This window comes from Pterocles gutturalis, unplaced genomic scaffold (genome assembly GCF_000699245.1).
Source record: "Pterocles gutturalis isolate BGI_N339 unplaced genomic scaffold, ASM69924v1 scaffold7699, whole genome shotgun sequence".
Classification (NCBI taxonomy): Eukaryota; Metazoa; Chordata; class Aves; order Pterocliformes; family Pteroclidae; genus Pterocles; species Pterocles gutturalis.
The window spans coordinates 26154-42638 of record NW_010128102.1 but is presented as its reverse complement, the minus strand read 5'-3'; the positions used below and the strand labels follow the sequence as shown (position 1 = coordinate 42638).

Here is a 16485-nt window from a genome sequence, read left to right as displayed (position 1 = left end):
TTCCTGCTGGAGCAATAGGCTACGTGTAAGCGCAGCCAGCCTGCCCCTGCAAGGGGACCAACGCAGATCACCACTGACTCACATCCTATAGGAAGGAGCAGCAAACCACGGACGTGGTGGAAAAGCAGGCTCAGAAATGGGAAGAACAAGAATAGGAATAAGGGATGGAAGGGGAGAGGCAGGACTAACCTCCGGCCCCGCAGAGGGGAGAGCAGGCACTGCTGGACCAGACGCGCGGCGCTCGCCGTCCCTGCGGGCAGGATCGCACCCAGCACCAGCTGCACATGTCCGCGGGCAGGATCGCACCCAGCACCAGCTGCGCACGTCTGCACAGAGACAGGGATCGTGCAGATGCGTTACCCGTCTGCTCTGGAGCCATCTGTTTTATTCCCGTCTGCTGTTACGTGACGAAGGTCTGTGACTTTATCAGAAAGAAAGCAGAAGCCACCGAGGGTCCTGGGAACCAGCTCCTGCATCTCTGCCAGGAGCACACCACAGCAGCCGTGGTGCTCAGCACTGAGCCTCTCGGGTACGTCTGTATCAGCTGCAAAGGCAGACACACCTTCAGAGCGGCGCTCAGACATCCCAGACTTGCCTTCTGCTCCTGACCACCTGAACAGCACCGACACCAACTCGGCTCCACAGCATGCTCCATCAAACCCATCTCCTGTCAGTCAGGAGCAACGGATCCCAGCTCCACTTGGGCTCTCTGCTCCTGACCACCTGAACAGCACCGACACCAACTTGGCTCCACAGCATGCTCCATCAAACCCATCCCCTGTCAGGTCAGGAGCAACTGATCCCAGCTCCCCTTGGGCTCTCACCAGTCAGGATCACCACTTTTTTAATTCCCTGCAGACTTGGAAATTACAAACGGCTCCACTAAAAGCATAATCTTGTTCCGCTGAACTGTATCTCATAGCTTGCTCTCCCCTCTTTCATTAACAAATGTTTTAAGCCCCATAAAAATAGACATAATTCTTGGAAACGTGTCACAGACCAAGAAGCTAATGCAGCCCCTGAACTCACCAGCTGATGCCTCAAGAGCAGCTTTGCCTGTTAGAAACAAACAGCTGAGATGAGACATGGTTTTCTGGGGAGAGGCAGAGCAGAACTGCTGATGGAAATAACGTGCAGACAGCAAAGCCCTCCTGGTTTCCTCACGTCTTTGGAGATGGATATTTTTCGTTTCGTGGCCAACAGTTTCTTTCCCCATCAGCCACCCAACCCAGCACCCCTCGGGTATACTCTACAGTTCAGAGCCACAACACATCCCGGTGGCACGGAGAGCCGGCTCCCGGCTGGTCACAGCATCGCCTCATTAAGACACATCACGGAGGGAGCAGCGAAGATGGGGCACAGAAGAGCCAGGGCAGCGCAGAGGCATCTTTTCCAAGGCAACACACTACCAAGAGCTAAAGGAGAGCCAGCTGACACGTCTGGTGCATTTCTCATGGTTTCCAAGTTCAAACACAGCTCATAAAAACAAGCTGCTCTGTCCCTTCCCACCATCAGCTCCCCAACGACGCAAGCACGGGCCATTCCCAAACGGCAGTCCCTGCACCCCAATCTTCCAAGAGATCCAGCCAGGCTTCCCCTCGCCTCTGAATTACCCTGAAGTTCAGTGTCCTTCTCTCTTGAGACAGGTCAGAGGGATCTCATGTAAGTCATAGAATCATAGAATTACAGAATGGTTTGGGTTGGAAAGGACCTTAAAGATCATTGAGGCACAGACCCTGCCATGGGCAGGGACCCCTCCCACCAGCCCAGGTTGCTCAAAGCCTCATCCAGCCTGGCCTTGAACCCCTCCAGGGATGGGGCATCCACAGCTTCTCTGGGCAAAGTCCCACCAGTACTAGACGGATGAGATGTCTGAATATCTCGGCACTCCCAAGGAAGAGCTCTCCTGTCCATGTGCTATTGCAGCCAGCTCCCCCAGTGACACAGCAAACCATCCCCATCACTGTGGGTAAGGATGTGGCTGCCTCCTCACTCCACGGCCGGCTCAGACCCCTCCAAAGCCCAGCCCGCAGCAGCATTAATCCTCGGGGCTCACAGCGCTGGAGCTCATGTTGGCAGCACCAGCCAGCTGCTCCCAGCCTGTTTACCCAGCAAGGCTTTCCTGCCAACCAGGAATACGTCCAAGCTCGAGGAAAAATCAAAAACAATTTACACCAAACAGAGCATGAAAGTAAATTCAAACAGGCACGCAAGCAAGGGATTTCTCTTTGCAACATTTATCACACGTGCAGAGGGGGCAACCGTGAGTAAACAATTTGCTCTGTTAAATGAGACTAAGACAAGGGAAGAGGCTTTTTTGGGGAAGGCTACGTTAAAGAATCACCAGCAACAGATTCAAACCCTTCTAACACCAATATTAAATAAAGAAATGTGATAAATGAGAAAGCTCAAGTTAAAAAAAAAAAATCAAATGAGGGCACAGTATCCAGAAAAGCCAGCCAGGACCATCCCTAATTCAGACCACAAGAGCTTCCAAATTGTTCTGGTACATAATAGGCCAGTAAATGCAAACCCATGATTATAATAGTTACAGGGAAAGCTGATACGCTTCTGTTTCTCCAGAGGGGTCACCCCATCTCGGTGAATAGCATCCCACACCACCAAGCACTGTTCGATGCATCAGGAATCGCCATCTACACTGATTTCAGCAGCGGCTCAGAGCCTCAAAAGCCAAGAGGATCTGAAAACGCAGAGCCCACACCCAGCGAGCCTCCTGGGCTGCTGGACCCTTACCTTTGAGAGATCCTCTGTCCCTCCCTGCTGGCTCTGGTTCAGGAGAGGCGAGTGCCGCATCAGCGGGTCCTGCAGCAGGTCCAGGCGTGGTCTCTTGGTTTCAATGAACTCCAAGTCCGACGGCTTGGGCAGGTCAGAGAGATAGGAATGCGCCTCGGTCCTCAAGTGCAACTCCTGAGATCTGGGGGCAAAGAGAAAGGAGCCTTTAGAAAATAAACCACCTCTGCTGTCCCCTGCTCTGCGACTTGCAAGCCACCCGAGGAGGACAGGGGGCTCTGCCTGATGCCCAGGCAGAACTGGGCATCACCCAGGGGTGCAGCATCACCGCCATCCTCCAAGCCCAACAGGCCACCCAGCTGTCCCCTCGCCAGCACTGCCACCGTGTCACCTGGAAAGCCCCACTGCCACCCCCTGTCCCACCACAGGCTGTCCCTACGCCAGGGCAAAGCGAACAAGGCTGCTGGGCTGAGCCTTCCCAGTCCTGCCACATGGGTCAGGCTGGCCAGAAAAAGACAAAGCTTGGAAAAATCCTCAAATCTGGCCCATAAATCCCCCTGTAGCCCCCAAGACCAGGCGGGGCTCCATTCTGACACGTTTGGCTTATTTAGCAAAGGTACCTGCAGCACTGTTTATATTTCGCATCTTCTATAGGAATACCAAAGATTATATGCTGGGGAAAAAATGCATACTCCTCCGTGGCTAGACAGCAGGGATTTATTTTTCCAGGATGGGGGAGGAAAGAAACTGGCCACATGTAGTTGCACGTCTCTGACACAAACCTGGCAAGCTGTAAAGGCACGTTATCCAGTGATAGCAACTGCACCGACGAGTCACATTGGGCTCAAATAGCTGTCACCTGGTAAATACGATGCAGTTGGTAACACCTGGAATTTGGGTTTGGGTTTGCTTTTTTTAAATAAAGGTAAAACTTTTTTTTTTTTGTTGTAGCTCTATTTTTCCTAGCAGGATTCTCTTGTGGGAATTGTAAAGAGATCCTACAAAAATACATTAAACCTTTTACTATGCCCAAGGATCAGCTCTGCCGCAGCAGCTCCAAGGGTGTGTTTTTAACACTTCAGGCAGAAGTGTCTCTTAAAAAAATAAAATGAAGCACAGGAGATTCAAAGCTTGGAAAAAAATATGGCTTTTTTTTTTTTCTCTCCCTTAAACAAGATTGTTCAAGTTCTCCTGGGCAGCATGGTGAGGTGTCCTCCCCAGTTACCAAACAACAACAAACCAAACAGCCTTTGAAGCTACCAAAGGGGAGGAAAGGCGGGGATGCGTTTTGTCCAGAGCAAGCATAAAATACCAGGGGTCTTGTGCATCATTTGGCCCCATCCACAAATTGCAACTGCTGATGTTAATTTTCACCTAGCTAATTAAATATCTTGGAGAGGATGACAACACGGGAAGGACCCAGAGCCCTCCAAAGCCAGCGGCAGTGTTTCCAGCGGCCGTACGGGCTCTGGACTGCATCCAGAGAGGAGGAACCCCAGGGAAAGCCACCTTCTCCAGCAAAGCCCTCTGCCCTTCCCTGCAGCAGCACGGCAAACTCAACCCTGCTCCTGGGAAGCAAGATTAAAGGGTTTTTTCTTTTTTTTTTTTTTTTCCCCCATTTATTTAAACACCAACGGCATGCACGAAGCATGTGCAGGCCAAGCTCTGCGGCTGTGGGTTTGGCACAGATGGCCGGCGCTGGGATTCGGGCAGCAGCTTCACTGCTGACACACAGGAACAGAATCTGGCTCGTCCTCTTCCTCCTCCCCAGCAGAAAGGGGACCAGAGCGCGGGAAGCTCCAGCGCTGCCTTTGCTGCTCCCATCTCAGAGAGCAAACACACAGCTCGTGCAAACTTTTCAGAGCAGAACAGCTCTTAAATTTGGCATTGAAGCACGGCTCGCTTCACCTGCAAACACTTCCACACTGAATAATCCTCAACTCCTCTCAGCAAGCCCAGAAATCTCTCCTGGCACCTCTCGAGTTTCCCGCTGGCTTGTCCCAGCCCCTGCCCGCAGCTGCACGCCAACATTTCGGGCTCTGCTGTAAAACCCACGAACAACAAGCAACTGTTGAGCTGGGCAGGTGTTAAAATATTCCAACACCCAAGGCTCTGCTGCACTGAGGCAATTAAAAATCAGATGGATTCATTTTCACTTCTCCTCCTTTTTTAAGGCCGTGTTACCCAGAAGCTGCTGATAGACACAGGACGGCTCCGAGACCTCTGCAGTTGTTGGGAACCCAACACAACCGCTACGCTCAGAAAAACACGGGTATTTTTAAGATAAGAGCAACATTCAGCCTTCCAAAGGCAGTTCCTTACAGCGAGGCAGGGGCCGCGCTGGGAAAGCAGCTGCAATGTTATAGGGTGCTATTTTACTTCCATTTCCACATCCATTGGAACCGCTATTAACTTCATCCACTGGAATTTCCAGCCGCTCCCGAGATCGCTTTGCCCGACACAACCCGCCCAGCCTGTCCTGGCTGCAACACAAGTGCTCTTGCTTGAAGCTTTCACACCTTCCACTCTTTACATCCACACCTGCAGCGAGCTCTTTACAACAGACTTTTATACAGCAGTGACGTTGCTGTCAGCATAAAAATAACCCTGCCTGAAAAACCCTCCCGTTACAGCGAGTTTGGGGTTTTGCTGCATTTTCCAAATAGTTCCCACCTGGCTGGTTTATTCTGGAGATTCCTACTTTGCTGAAGGGAATGAGTGTTTTTAATTGCATGCAAGTTATGCATGATTAAATGAAATAAACCAAATGCCAGCGTTAATTAGCACGCGGGGCAGGTTAGTCCTCACCTGGAGTCCTTTGCCATAAGCACTGAACTACTCAGAAGCAGCGGAGCGGTGCGAGCTGTGCTGACACAGCGATGCTGAGTGCTCAGGGCTTGCCCCACGTCCAGCCAGCCGTGCATGGCTCTGCTTTGGAGTCCAGCAGACCAAGACAACCCCAGATTAGACCTTGGGTTTATTCCTGATCTGACAAACTGATGGCACCCTACCAGCTGCAGAGTTACTCATTCACCGGGGCCATTTCCTTGCACGGGGTGTCAGCAAGGTACGAGCAGCTAAAATCCTACAGCCAGTGCTGGGCACCTGCGACAATCCACAGGGACCCAGGAAAACATCTTTGGTGTATACCTACACCAGAACCAGCTGAGCACAATATGGGCTGAAAAAAAGGGTTTGGCTGCTGGCTGGGTACAGAGGAAGCTGAGAGCATCTCTCTCCTGGGAAAGAGGATCAAACGAGACATCCTGAGCTGTCCTTGGGGTTTGTAAGAGCAGCCCTAATGAGATCTAAAGGGATCTTACCTTTATCTTCTTTACTTTGCTGAAGTCAAACCACAGGGAAATGGGCAAGTCCAAACTTTTTGGGAGGTCACAGAGGACTCTCCCACCCCGCGAACCCACTCAGGAGCACGCTGCCCAGCTCTCAGAGCAGCACAGCCCTCCCCTGCTCTTCAAACCGCCCCGTTTCTCCATCAGCTCAGCAGCAGAAGGTGGCAGCAGGAGGAACGACTGCTCCTCTGTACCAACCACCAAACCCAGCTGGACATCACCACAACGTGCCTCCTGCACCAAGGGCTCAAAACACCAGCAACAACTCCAAGCCAGGTCCCACCAACCTCCCAGCAAAGACACATTTTCAATTTTGCTCCCATCCACAAATATTTTTTCCTATTCATGGGGCTAAACAACATAACCAGGCTGGAAAACTGGCTCTCACTGTCTCGTGGAACCGGAAAAAAATTAAGCAATAGCCTTGGTGCAGCTGTTTATTTCCTCTGGCTGAGATGGTTTGGTGGGAAATTGTCTCCAAAAATAAGTTTAAAAAGAAGTCTCCAGCCCCCACAGGTACAGACAGACAATAAAATGCTTCTGAGAGCGAGTAATAGCAAAAAGCACTAGTGTTGAAGTGAATTATTTATAGCCAGCGCCAAGATTTGTCAGAGGTTTCAGCAGCCTCTTTAGAGATAATGATACCCGGAGTGGGAGACCAGGCAAATTGAGACCTGTTAAAGAGAAAAAACACGGGGTTTGTAGGAGAAGACCTGCCACCAGGCAGCTACAAAAACCATGTACCGGGCCAGCTGATAATATTCCCTCTGTCATAGAGCTGGAGAGGGAGAAAGCCATCACGACTTGACAACAGGGGCCATGGTGAGCAGCCTGTCTGGGTGGGGAAGGCAGAGTTCCCACGCTCTGAGCCGTCTGCCAGCAGCAGGATTGAGCCTTCACAAGCCCCACGTGTGGGACAGCCCTGAGCAGGATGCTCAGCTCGCCACGTGGTCCAGCTCAAGGACTCCCAGGTCCCTGCGAGGTCCGACCGAGCGGTCCCAGGCACACCCTCGTGATGCTCCGGCTGCGTGTTCCCACGCGAGGGCAGATTGCTGTGCCTCAGCCACCCCACGCAAACCCTGCGGCCAGCTTCTTCCAAGCTGCAGTGTATATGGGAGCAGATGCTGTATTTAAACCCTGCATACCAAAAAGCCCCGTGCACAGAGCCTGAACTATTCATGGACAGGACCAGCAGAAGCTTTAACACTGTGCCACAAACCAGCACTGGCTCATCCAAGAGGAGGAGAGGAAACATGGGTGTGTCTCCACAAGCTCCTCCATGTGTTCCTCGTTCACCTCTTTCTCCAGGCACCCGAAACCTGGAGCCCCCCAGAAAGCCCTCCACAGCAGCCCTGGGTGGCTGGAGCACTCCCTGGATTAGTGACTCAGTGACATCCCATGTTTCACCAGGCACGATGCACACATTGCCAGATCACCTTTCCTCCCCCAAACAATCCTGGGAAAGCTGCTTCATGAACTTTTGCCGCTCCATCCCAGCCAAGGCAAAGCCCGGGTTTCCCCTCGCACCCCCCTGCCAGGGCACACCGGCCCATTCCCCAAAGTCTCCACATCTCCTCTGCAGAGCCTCAAGGACCCTCCGTGCCCACCCGTGGATGTACCCCGAGCCCACACTGGAGCAGAGGGTACCTGAGAGACAAGGCTTGACACTGGCATCAATGTCTGCCCCTTCCAGCCATTATTTTCCCACGTTCGTTTATGGGGAAGGAAAGAAAAAAAAAAAAAAATAAAGCAGCTCCCAGAACGTCATTTCAAGTGTGAAAAGGCACAAAGACGCCTGGTTGCAGGGATTTCAGCTGCACCATCGTTCACTCCTGAGAAAAGGATCACCTTTAAAAATGGAAACTTAATTAAAGACCATAAATAAAATCACATCAGTCGCGCTGTAAGCTCGGGAGCAGTTGTTGCCATTTGGCCCAGCACAGATGACGAGCGAGAGCCGCACGCGATTTCCAGCGGCCATGCACACCGCCCCGGCCTCCTCAGCCAGCAGGATTAATCACGTTCAATGAGCGCAGTAATTAGGCCTGCTCTCGTGCTGTATTGCGCACAGAGATCTCGGATGGCTGCAGAAACACAGCAGCTGCTTCACGTATCCTAAATGTCATACTTCAGATCAACACCGGGCAAACTCTTCAAGCTCCTGCTAAGCAGAAAGGCTCCAAAAAAAGGAGCACGGTCTCTTGAACTGGGAAAATCATCTCCTATGAAAACAGTGACTCATCCTCTTCTGGATAAAGGTGGAATATACTGCGTTAACATGCATACCTCTTATTTACAGCCACGCTTTCTGCCAGAGAAGCCATTATCCACCCCAGCATTCCTGTGTTAACACAGAACCTTCCTCTAAAATCCTAACGCGTATGAAAAGTCCGAGAGAAATCAGTTCCTCGATTTTTCAGACCCCTCACCCCACTGGCACCTGCCATCTAACACTCAGCCCAGTTTTTCTCACTTCTTTTGTGGACCAAAATATACATAGAAGAGGAAAAAAAACCCTAATCCTTGTCACCTTGCCAGGACATTCCTCTGCAAGTATTCATGGTACGACTTGTACCAACAGCAGATCCTGAAATACTTCTCCTCACTCCTGCAGTCCCGTTGGCACAGCCAACCGAACACGCTAAGGGGAAGTCTGCGGATCCTTCCAAGAAAAAGCTTGCTACCAAAAAAACCATCAAGGAAAGCAGCACATCCCTGCTAAGACAGACAGAGCCAACTCACCCTACAGCAACAGAGTGGTTCAAGTTTTCCTCCTTCTGAGCCAGAACTGCTGCACGGGGAGTTCAAGTCTCTACCCATCCACCAAGGGGTGATGCTGACTCTCAAGGCTGATGTCCATGGAGGAGGGCAGCCTGCAGCCCCTCAGCATCTCCTGCAGAACTGGGCTGCCCAGGGTGGGATGCAGGAGAAGCAGGAGGCACATCACCCCCGCGGGAGAAGAGCCCCTGATGGTGTGACACCAGGCACCACAACCAACAGCAGACAGGCTGCTTCCTCCCAACACCCAAAGCAACGGGGGCTGGGAAGGGTTCCCCTCCACCCACACTTGCTTCAACGGGAGGACTGCCTCACGCCCACCACGACTGCGTGCCAGGAGGGGTATCGGGTAGGGATCCAAGGCGAGGGTCCTCCTTTCAGCCACAGCACGGTCCTGTGCTTCCCTCCATTTATCCCCGTGCCCACATTGTGGAGGTTATTTGTTTGCCTTTGGTTGCTCCCTCCTCCCCAGCCCCTCGTGCTGAGAGCCAGCTGCCTCTGCTCAGAACCATCAATCGCAGCCCAGGAACGAAGCCAAAGTGCTTAGAGATGCACCCGGCATGAACCTGCCCAGGGACCCAGCTGCACAGACGGCTGCTTCCACCGCCTTCCCTTCCCCAGGCTTTGCTCTCCGGCAGGCACAGCCAGAGCTGTTTTTTGGGGTGGACATCAACGACCAACTCAACCTGCTCCAGAAGGTCCAGGGTCCTGGCCCTTCAGCACCCGAGGAACCCTCAGGTGAGCGACCAAGGACCCAAAGGGCTCCATTTGCAACGCATCAGGTGCTAGTTCAGAGCAGCTCCTCATACCACAAAGATGAAAAAGCAAAGCCCCCATAGGACAGATTTTTAAGTGTAGTGCTTAAAGATGCAGAGAAACAGTAGTTGGCTTTGCAAAATGGACTAACACCTCCCCAAGCCCAACACCACCCAGTTTGAATGAATTCCATAATTAATTACACTGGGTAAAAAAATTCTGTATTGGATTAAGTTTGGCTGAACTTGGAGCTGGGGGCACCAACCTTGTTAAGCAAAAGTTTGTCCTTGGTTAGTGAGGGGAGTAAAGCCTTTGGTGCGTTCTTGGCTTCTTCTTACCAGCAAGGAATAGGACTATTGCCTATTGCCCTTCTACAACCCAGGTGTCTGAACCAGCTGGGGTGATGTTGGTGCACTCGGCAGGCTTTTTGGCAGGGAGGTGGTTCTAGATCAAGTTCTACCTTGCTTGAAAGTTCTAGATCAAGTTCTAGCTCACTTGAAAGTTCTAGATCAAGTTTACGATCACTCTGTGGTTCTAGATCAGTTTCCACGCTGGCTTGGGGCTCAATTGGGTTCTGAAGTGGGGAGGACCTACTTCAGGCAGCTGTTTTGGCACCTCACAAGGATTTGGAATACTTGCTGATGAGGAGAGCAGTCTCACTGGGGTTTTTCCTTTCTTATTTCCTTTTTTGTCTTGCATGCTTTTTTCTTTTTTTTCTTTCTTCTTCGGGGCTCTCTTGAGTTGAAGGTCCATAGCATCATCCCATCAACTGCAGCTCTCCCAAGTTTCTAGCATGCTGACTCGCCCTGCCTCTTTGGAGCCAGTTCTTTTCACTGGAAGCAACGCTGGAAACTGGACAAGCTCCTACTTGCCCATCTCCTTTGCAGTGACTGCTTGCGATGCTCCTGCTCCAGGAAGCCTGGCCAGCCTGCCCAAGAAGCTTGTCCAACTGGCTTTGGCACCCACACTTGTGCCCAGAAGCGGCACTTCAGACAGGGCAGGGGTGGCCACGCACCTCACAAAGGGCTCAACACCTCTTGACCATGCTCCAGGACTCGTACCCGCAGCTGCAAACGCCAGCCTGCCCCAAAACGGAAGAAGAAACAGAGGAATCACGCCGGCAAGACTCAAATCTCTGCTGTCAGTTGCCAGCTCAGGAGACAGAAGGATGGCGCAAGGACCATCGCTGTCGCTGGCAGAGCCCTTCTCCAGCCTCGCCTCAAGTCCCAGGCAGGTGTGAAAGGCAGGAAGAGCAGATCGCCCGGTCTCCTCAGTGCTGCACTCCAGCGATAAGTTTGTGATCCCTACAGGTAGTTGGAGCATTGTCAGCAATTACTGGGCTGACAGTGCTGCTTTTGGACGGCAATGCCAAGGGTTGAATCTCGAGCGACGCTCACCCTTTGGTGGCCCCTCTTCTTTCACTTGGACTCAGGGCTGACTTGCCAGTGCAGACACTTAGGACTTAGAAATAGGGGCCACAGGTGGACCCTCACTTCTGGATGAGGAAGACGGCATCAGCTGGGGAAGGTTAATTCCAGGGATGCCCCATCCCTGGAGGGGTTCAAGGCCAGGCTGGATGAGGCTTTGGGCAACCTGGGCTAGTGGGAGGTGTCCCTGCCCATGGCAGGGGGTGGCACTGGATGATCTCTAAGGTCCCTTCCAACCCAAACCATTCTATGACTCTATTTCACTGCCAGGCCAGTTTTTTTCCAAAACCACAAAGCATCAAATGGAGAAGAGAAACTATGGGAGAGCAGCATACTGAGATGAAACGGAGAGTGAGAATGATGGCCTTCAAAACAGCCCAGCTCCTGTGGTTAAAGCATCTACAGCATTTCCAGCCACCTGGTGCTTGCCTGGGTAGCACCCAAAAACACTGCCAGCCTCCTACAGCAGGCTATGAAAGCAACCGGCAACACAGGGACAGCTATAGGGGAGCAAACAGGAAAAAAGCAGCTCAGAAAAAGTTGTAAGGTGAAGAAAGAGAAACAAAAACAACGAAAGCAGGGAGGAAGAGCAGCAGAAGAGGAAGCGGAGGTGCGCAGTGGAAATGAGCTCTTCTCATCCCTCCCTCCAGCCCCACGACCACAGACCAAACCCGACCACGTGGGTTTATTTTCTACACTGAAAAAAGCCAATCCAAGCAGTCACAGTGATGTGTCGCTTTACAGAAGTGAGAGGGGTGGGCTTTTTGTTGTTTGGTGTTTTAAAGATGTCTTTAAAATGCATGACAGTCCAAAGGAAGAAACTAGAAGGCAAAAGTGCCGCCTGCATTAGCATGACGAAGCTAAGACCAGCACAGAGACGGAGCACAGGCAGCAGCAACACACCACGTAACACTGCGCAGGTCTCAGAGCACTCCACCGCATCACGGAGATGCACAAAATATTCGCTAAAGGAGCACGGATGCCCACAGCCCGGGGAGGCAGGGAGCCGGTACCTTTCGCTGCCTGGCTGGAACTCAGAGAGCAGGGACGGCCTCCGCCGCTGCGGCTGCATGATAGACCCTGGCGGGAGGTGGGACGCGAAATCCCTGGAATGATGCTGGTACTCCAACAGCGCGACGTCCTGCGGAAACAAACAAACAGCGCGTTAGGCTGCTGGCAATCTTCAAGCAGATCCCCAAGAACTCAGAAGAAACCATACAGATACTCCTCGTTTGAAGCAGCGGGTGCCGGACCACACAGCTTAGTGCTCTCACCCCCTAAAAGGGCTCCCAGTAATCCCCAGTCCCGCACCACGTTGAGATGGAAGATCTGCCCCCAGTCCAACCTGCCCCCAGCTTTGTACTGGGGCTGCTCGTGAGCTGGCTCCGGGGATGGGACGGGACCCCAAGGAGCTCAGCCCAGCCGCTGGGCAGCACGGGGATTTCTGGCATCCAACCAGTCCCGACGACTACTTCAATCCTGAGAGGACGAACAGGTAATAAGAAAATTAAAAGTCACAGGATACTTTTAGCTTCAATAATCCACGCAGCAGTGTGGAGAAAGAAAAAAGAAAAAAAAAAAGAGGAGAAAGATAAATCAAACGTTATCTTGAGAGTGTCCCTTTAACCACAGCTCCCCTGGGCTGCGCTCAAGAGGTTTGAAAGGACAGTTTGCTGCTTATTACGTGTACGTCCCTTTTGTTCCTTGACCCTTGGAGAGTACAGTACAGTATGTTCCTGATTTTAATTAAATAAAAAGCCCTCCTGCTCTGTGCCACAGACTGACTCCAGCAACAGTATTTTAGCAGCTACCTTCAACTGCTATTTTTTATTTGCAGATAGATACTTGACCAGAAGACTAATCATCTAATTAACTAAGACCTTCAGCAATGGCATAGAAAGCTCTGCCAGGGAATAACCCTGGTAACACTGATACACATTTATGTTAGAAGAGCCAATCCCACCTAGGAGTCTATTTCAAACAGTTCTCAACTGGAAAAAAAGAGCTCCAACTCCCTCAAAAATAAATTTCAGAGTTAAAAAAAAAATTCAATAAATAAAATACCACGTGCGTGCAGTTGGGGATGTGGGCAGCGGACTCTCAGTCCTAACAGCTGCAAGGGAAATTATCTGATCTGCTGTAGTGAAGACTGACATGCCCCAGTACTGGGGAAGCTGGAGAAGTGCCCCAGCAAGGTGCATGGCAGGCAAAAAAAGGAGCTTCAACAGCAACACCCTGCACCTAGAAACCCCCCCCTTCCAAGCTGTAAGGGAACAGAACAGCCCAGCATCGGGTACCATCCTCTCCTCCAGCCGGCTGCAGAAAGGGAACATCAAAGCCCAACATCTTTGGCTACTAAAGGGTAAAAACAAGATGTTTGCACAGCAGCATTCTCCTGGTCCGACCACAGATGGGACAAACTCACACCACCGATGGGAAGGAGTGCCTTAGCCCTCCCAGCCCCATTTTTTAAGAATCGCCGCCTACCACGAGCTTCCCCACGCGTTCACACTCATGGTTTTACTTAAAAAAAGGAGTGATGCAGCTCCTGACATCCACCTACAAAACAAGCACACCATGTCTGGGAAGACACACCAATAGCCCCACAACCAGGACCGTCACCTTCTGTGGGCGTATAAACACGAATTACCCGTCTGGGAGGCTCGAAGGCTGTGCCCTTGAAGAAAAAAAAAAAAAAAAAAAAAGTTCTTGCATGTCCCGAGTACCATCTATTTCTCCTTTCCCCCTGCCCAGCTGAGCTTTGCCTTTTCCTCCTCTAACCCTCATTAGAAGACTGCTGGTGGAGCTCAGAGCCCGCTGGCACGGCCTGAAGCGATGGAGAAGCTTGTTCCCGGCCGTTAGCACCAGCTCCTGCTCTTCCAGCCATCGCCCTGCTCCGCTCTGCTCATATCAACATTCGGTTTTACCAGAAGAAAACATAACCTAAAAATTAGCGAGGGGGATTAAAACTGACAAATTTCTGTGCCCTGTGATGAACCGTCAAAGGAACCGCGGAAGACCTGGTGGGACGTAGGTGGTTTAATTGCTCAGAAAATTACTACCGTAAATTGCGCTGTGCGCTATGACTGTGTTTTTCAAAGGCAAATACCAGAAAGGTTTATGAGCTGCCTTCAGAAGAGGCCTCAATTTTGTTGAGCGGCGTTTTAAAGCCGTATGCTGGGAGGCACCTCGCTGCCCGCGCCGCTGCACCCTCCATGGGCAGAGCCGAGGGAGCGGCGGCCGGCAGGTGCCACGTGAATTCCCCATGGTTTAGTCCCCGTCACCCTAACCTAAAATTTCTGGCACAGCTTTAGCACCTGCTCAAGGGCAGCTATAAGACACCTGAAATAAAACAACTAAAAAACTCTGCAGCCCCAAGCTACACGTTGCTCCTTTTCCCCTCCATTGCTTTGCTGGTTTTTGCTCATCCTCTCCCTGATGCATCAGAACACCTTCTCCAGGGCCCTCAGTTCCCCCACTGCCTCCAGTTGGGACCTTGCTCCTTTCACACCAACCTTTCCCATTGTTCCTTGTCGCTCAGGTGCTCCCACACAGTTGTACTTAAGGGAAGTTCTGCACAATTTCATAAATTCAGTAAATATCATGAAATAGAAATTAAGCAAGCAGAAAGACCATGGGTAGTCAGGGGTCTGACATATTAATGGATTTGGGGTTAGAAGGAGGGTTTGCAGAGGGCAGGAATTGGTGCAAAGAGAAGATGAGCACCTTTTCCACTCCTATTGATGGAAATCAAGCTTCTTTACTCAGGCAAAGGAGGGGGAATGTTTCCAAAAACAAACCAAAGCAACCAAAACCCCTTTGGAACTCTCAATGTCAAGATCTTATTATTCTCCTGATAAAACAGCAGCTTCCCAAAATAAAATCCCAGATGAAAGGAACTGTGTCCCCTGTAGCCGTGTGGGCAGAGTATGAACAAGCAGGCCAGCGTCTCCTCCCTCCCGTGACTGCAGTCTAGAGCCGTGGACGGTTCAAGAACCAGCCCTGAGAGCAGAGCTGTACGCAGGCTGGTCCCTGGGGCACCCATCCTCTCCGATGGATGCGGATCCATGCAATGCCACGGGAGCAGCCCCATAAGCTGTGAGAGAGCGTGTCTGAACTGGGGAGATACAGCCCTGGCACAGCCAGCACAGAGGTCCCCCAAAAACACCTCAACCACGGAGTACTGGCGGGAGGATCCCACCCTCCAGCACAGACATTTGTCCCCCAGCATCCCTCCAGCAGTGCCGCAGCTCAACCTGCCCGGGGGTGCTGGGAGTGGGAGCTGGTGAAAGCCCTGCCGGTCTCAAGGTCTTTGTGTGTCATTACTTGTCTCAGGAGCACTGACAGCACCATCTCCCTCCCCTTCCCAGGAAATCCTCTGACCCTAAACAACCTGAGTCTATCAGGCTCATTTAGATACACTCATCCAACTGTCTAAAAGCCCGGAGACCGAATGCAATATCACAGAAGCCCTCCGCAACACAGAGACAGCCCATGGAAGAAAAAAAAAAAAAAAGCCTTTTTTTCCCCGTTTTTAACATTTTTTTAAGCTTTCAGCCTGCTGCCTTACCTACCATGATGTCTCCATCAAAATCTTCCGTGCCGTCCCCTGACCTCAGGCTAACCCACACACCAAACTAACCACTGCGCCCAGCCGCGCAGCCTTTCTGCCTCTCTCTCTGTTCTGAACGCGTGCACTCGCTGGTGCGCTTCATTTCTCCTTCCCCTGCTTGCAGCTGCCCTGCTCCGGGTTGCCTGACCTCCAACGAGGAGGAAGAAAGGGAGGTTTGAAAACGATGCTGGAAGCACCCAAGGGCGCTGACCCGCAGCACACGGAGCCAGACAACGCTACACCACAGCCAGCAGCAGCTCCTGCCCTCCCAGCTCCGGCGGAGAGCACATCCACACGGACATGGATCTCCGGACCGCTCCAGCAGACTGCAGTCCCACCGCCGCAGGAATTAGCTCCCAAGGAGAAGACCCCAGAGACACGAGGCCTGCAGAAAGGAAGCTTGGAGCTGGTCTTGCAACAGAAAAGGCGAACTGCTCCTCCTCTCTTCCTCCCACCAGCAGAAAAACAAGTGCAAACGCCCAGTGCTTCTGGCTTCCTTGGAAAAGAGCAAACCCCCGGAGAGCCGGAGCACAACCAGGCGCGTTTTTTCCCCAGCAGCACCAAGCACCGGATCCGTCCCCCGCCGCTTACCACGTCTTCAGCTGAGAACGAGGAGCTCCCCACCGAGTTTCGGTGCAAAGACAGCTTCGCTGAAAAACCACCAGCTCTTGTTTTGCAGTGCCACCGAGGAGGAGCGGTCCCGGGGTCAGCCACCACATCCCCCAGCTGAGCCGGCTCCCCGGCGGAGGGTGGCACTCGCGCTGCCAGCCACCTCGAATCACAGCATCCGATGCAGGCAACACCTCGCCTG

At 52.1% G+C, this 16485-nt stretch overlaps 1 protein-coding gene across 1 annotated transcript in view; it reads right to left on the bottom strand.

Moving 5' to 3' along the window:
• LOC104466157 (nuclear receptor corepressor 2-like) overlaps positions 1–16485 on the bottom strand; it is a gene marked incomplete at its 3' end in the record, with an annotated part of 47529 nt that overhangs the window by 23060 nt on the left and 7984 nt on the right. The window contains exons 2-3 of the mRNA XM_010079493.1: positions 12076–12203; positions 2755–2935 (exon numbers count right to left, since the gene is read on the bottom strand). Coding sequence (XP_010077795.1) covers positions 2755–2935; positions 12076–12203 — 309 coding nt within the window. The remainder of the gene's footprint in view (positions 1–2754; positions 2936–12075; positions 12204–16485) is intronic.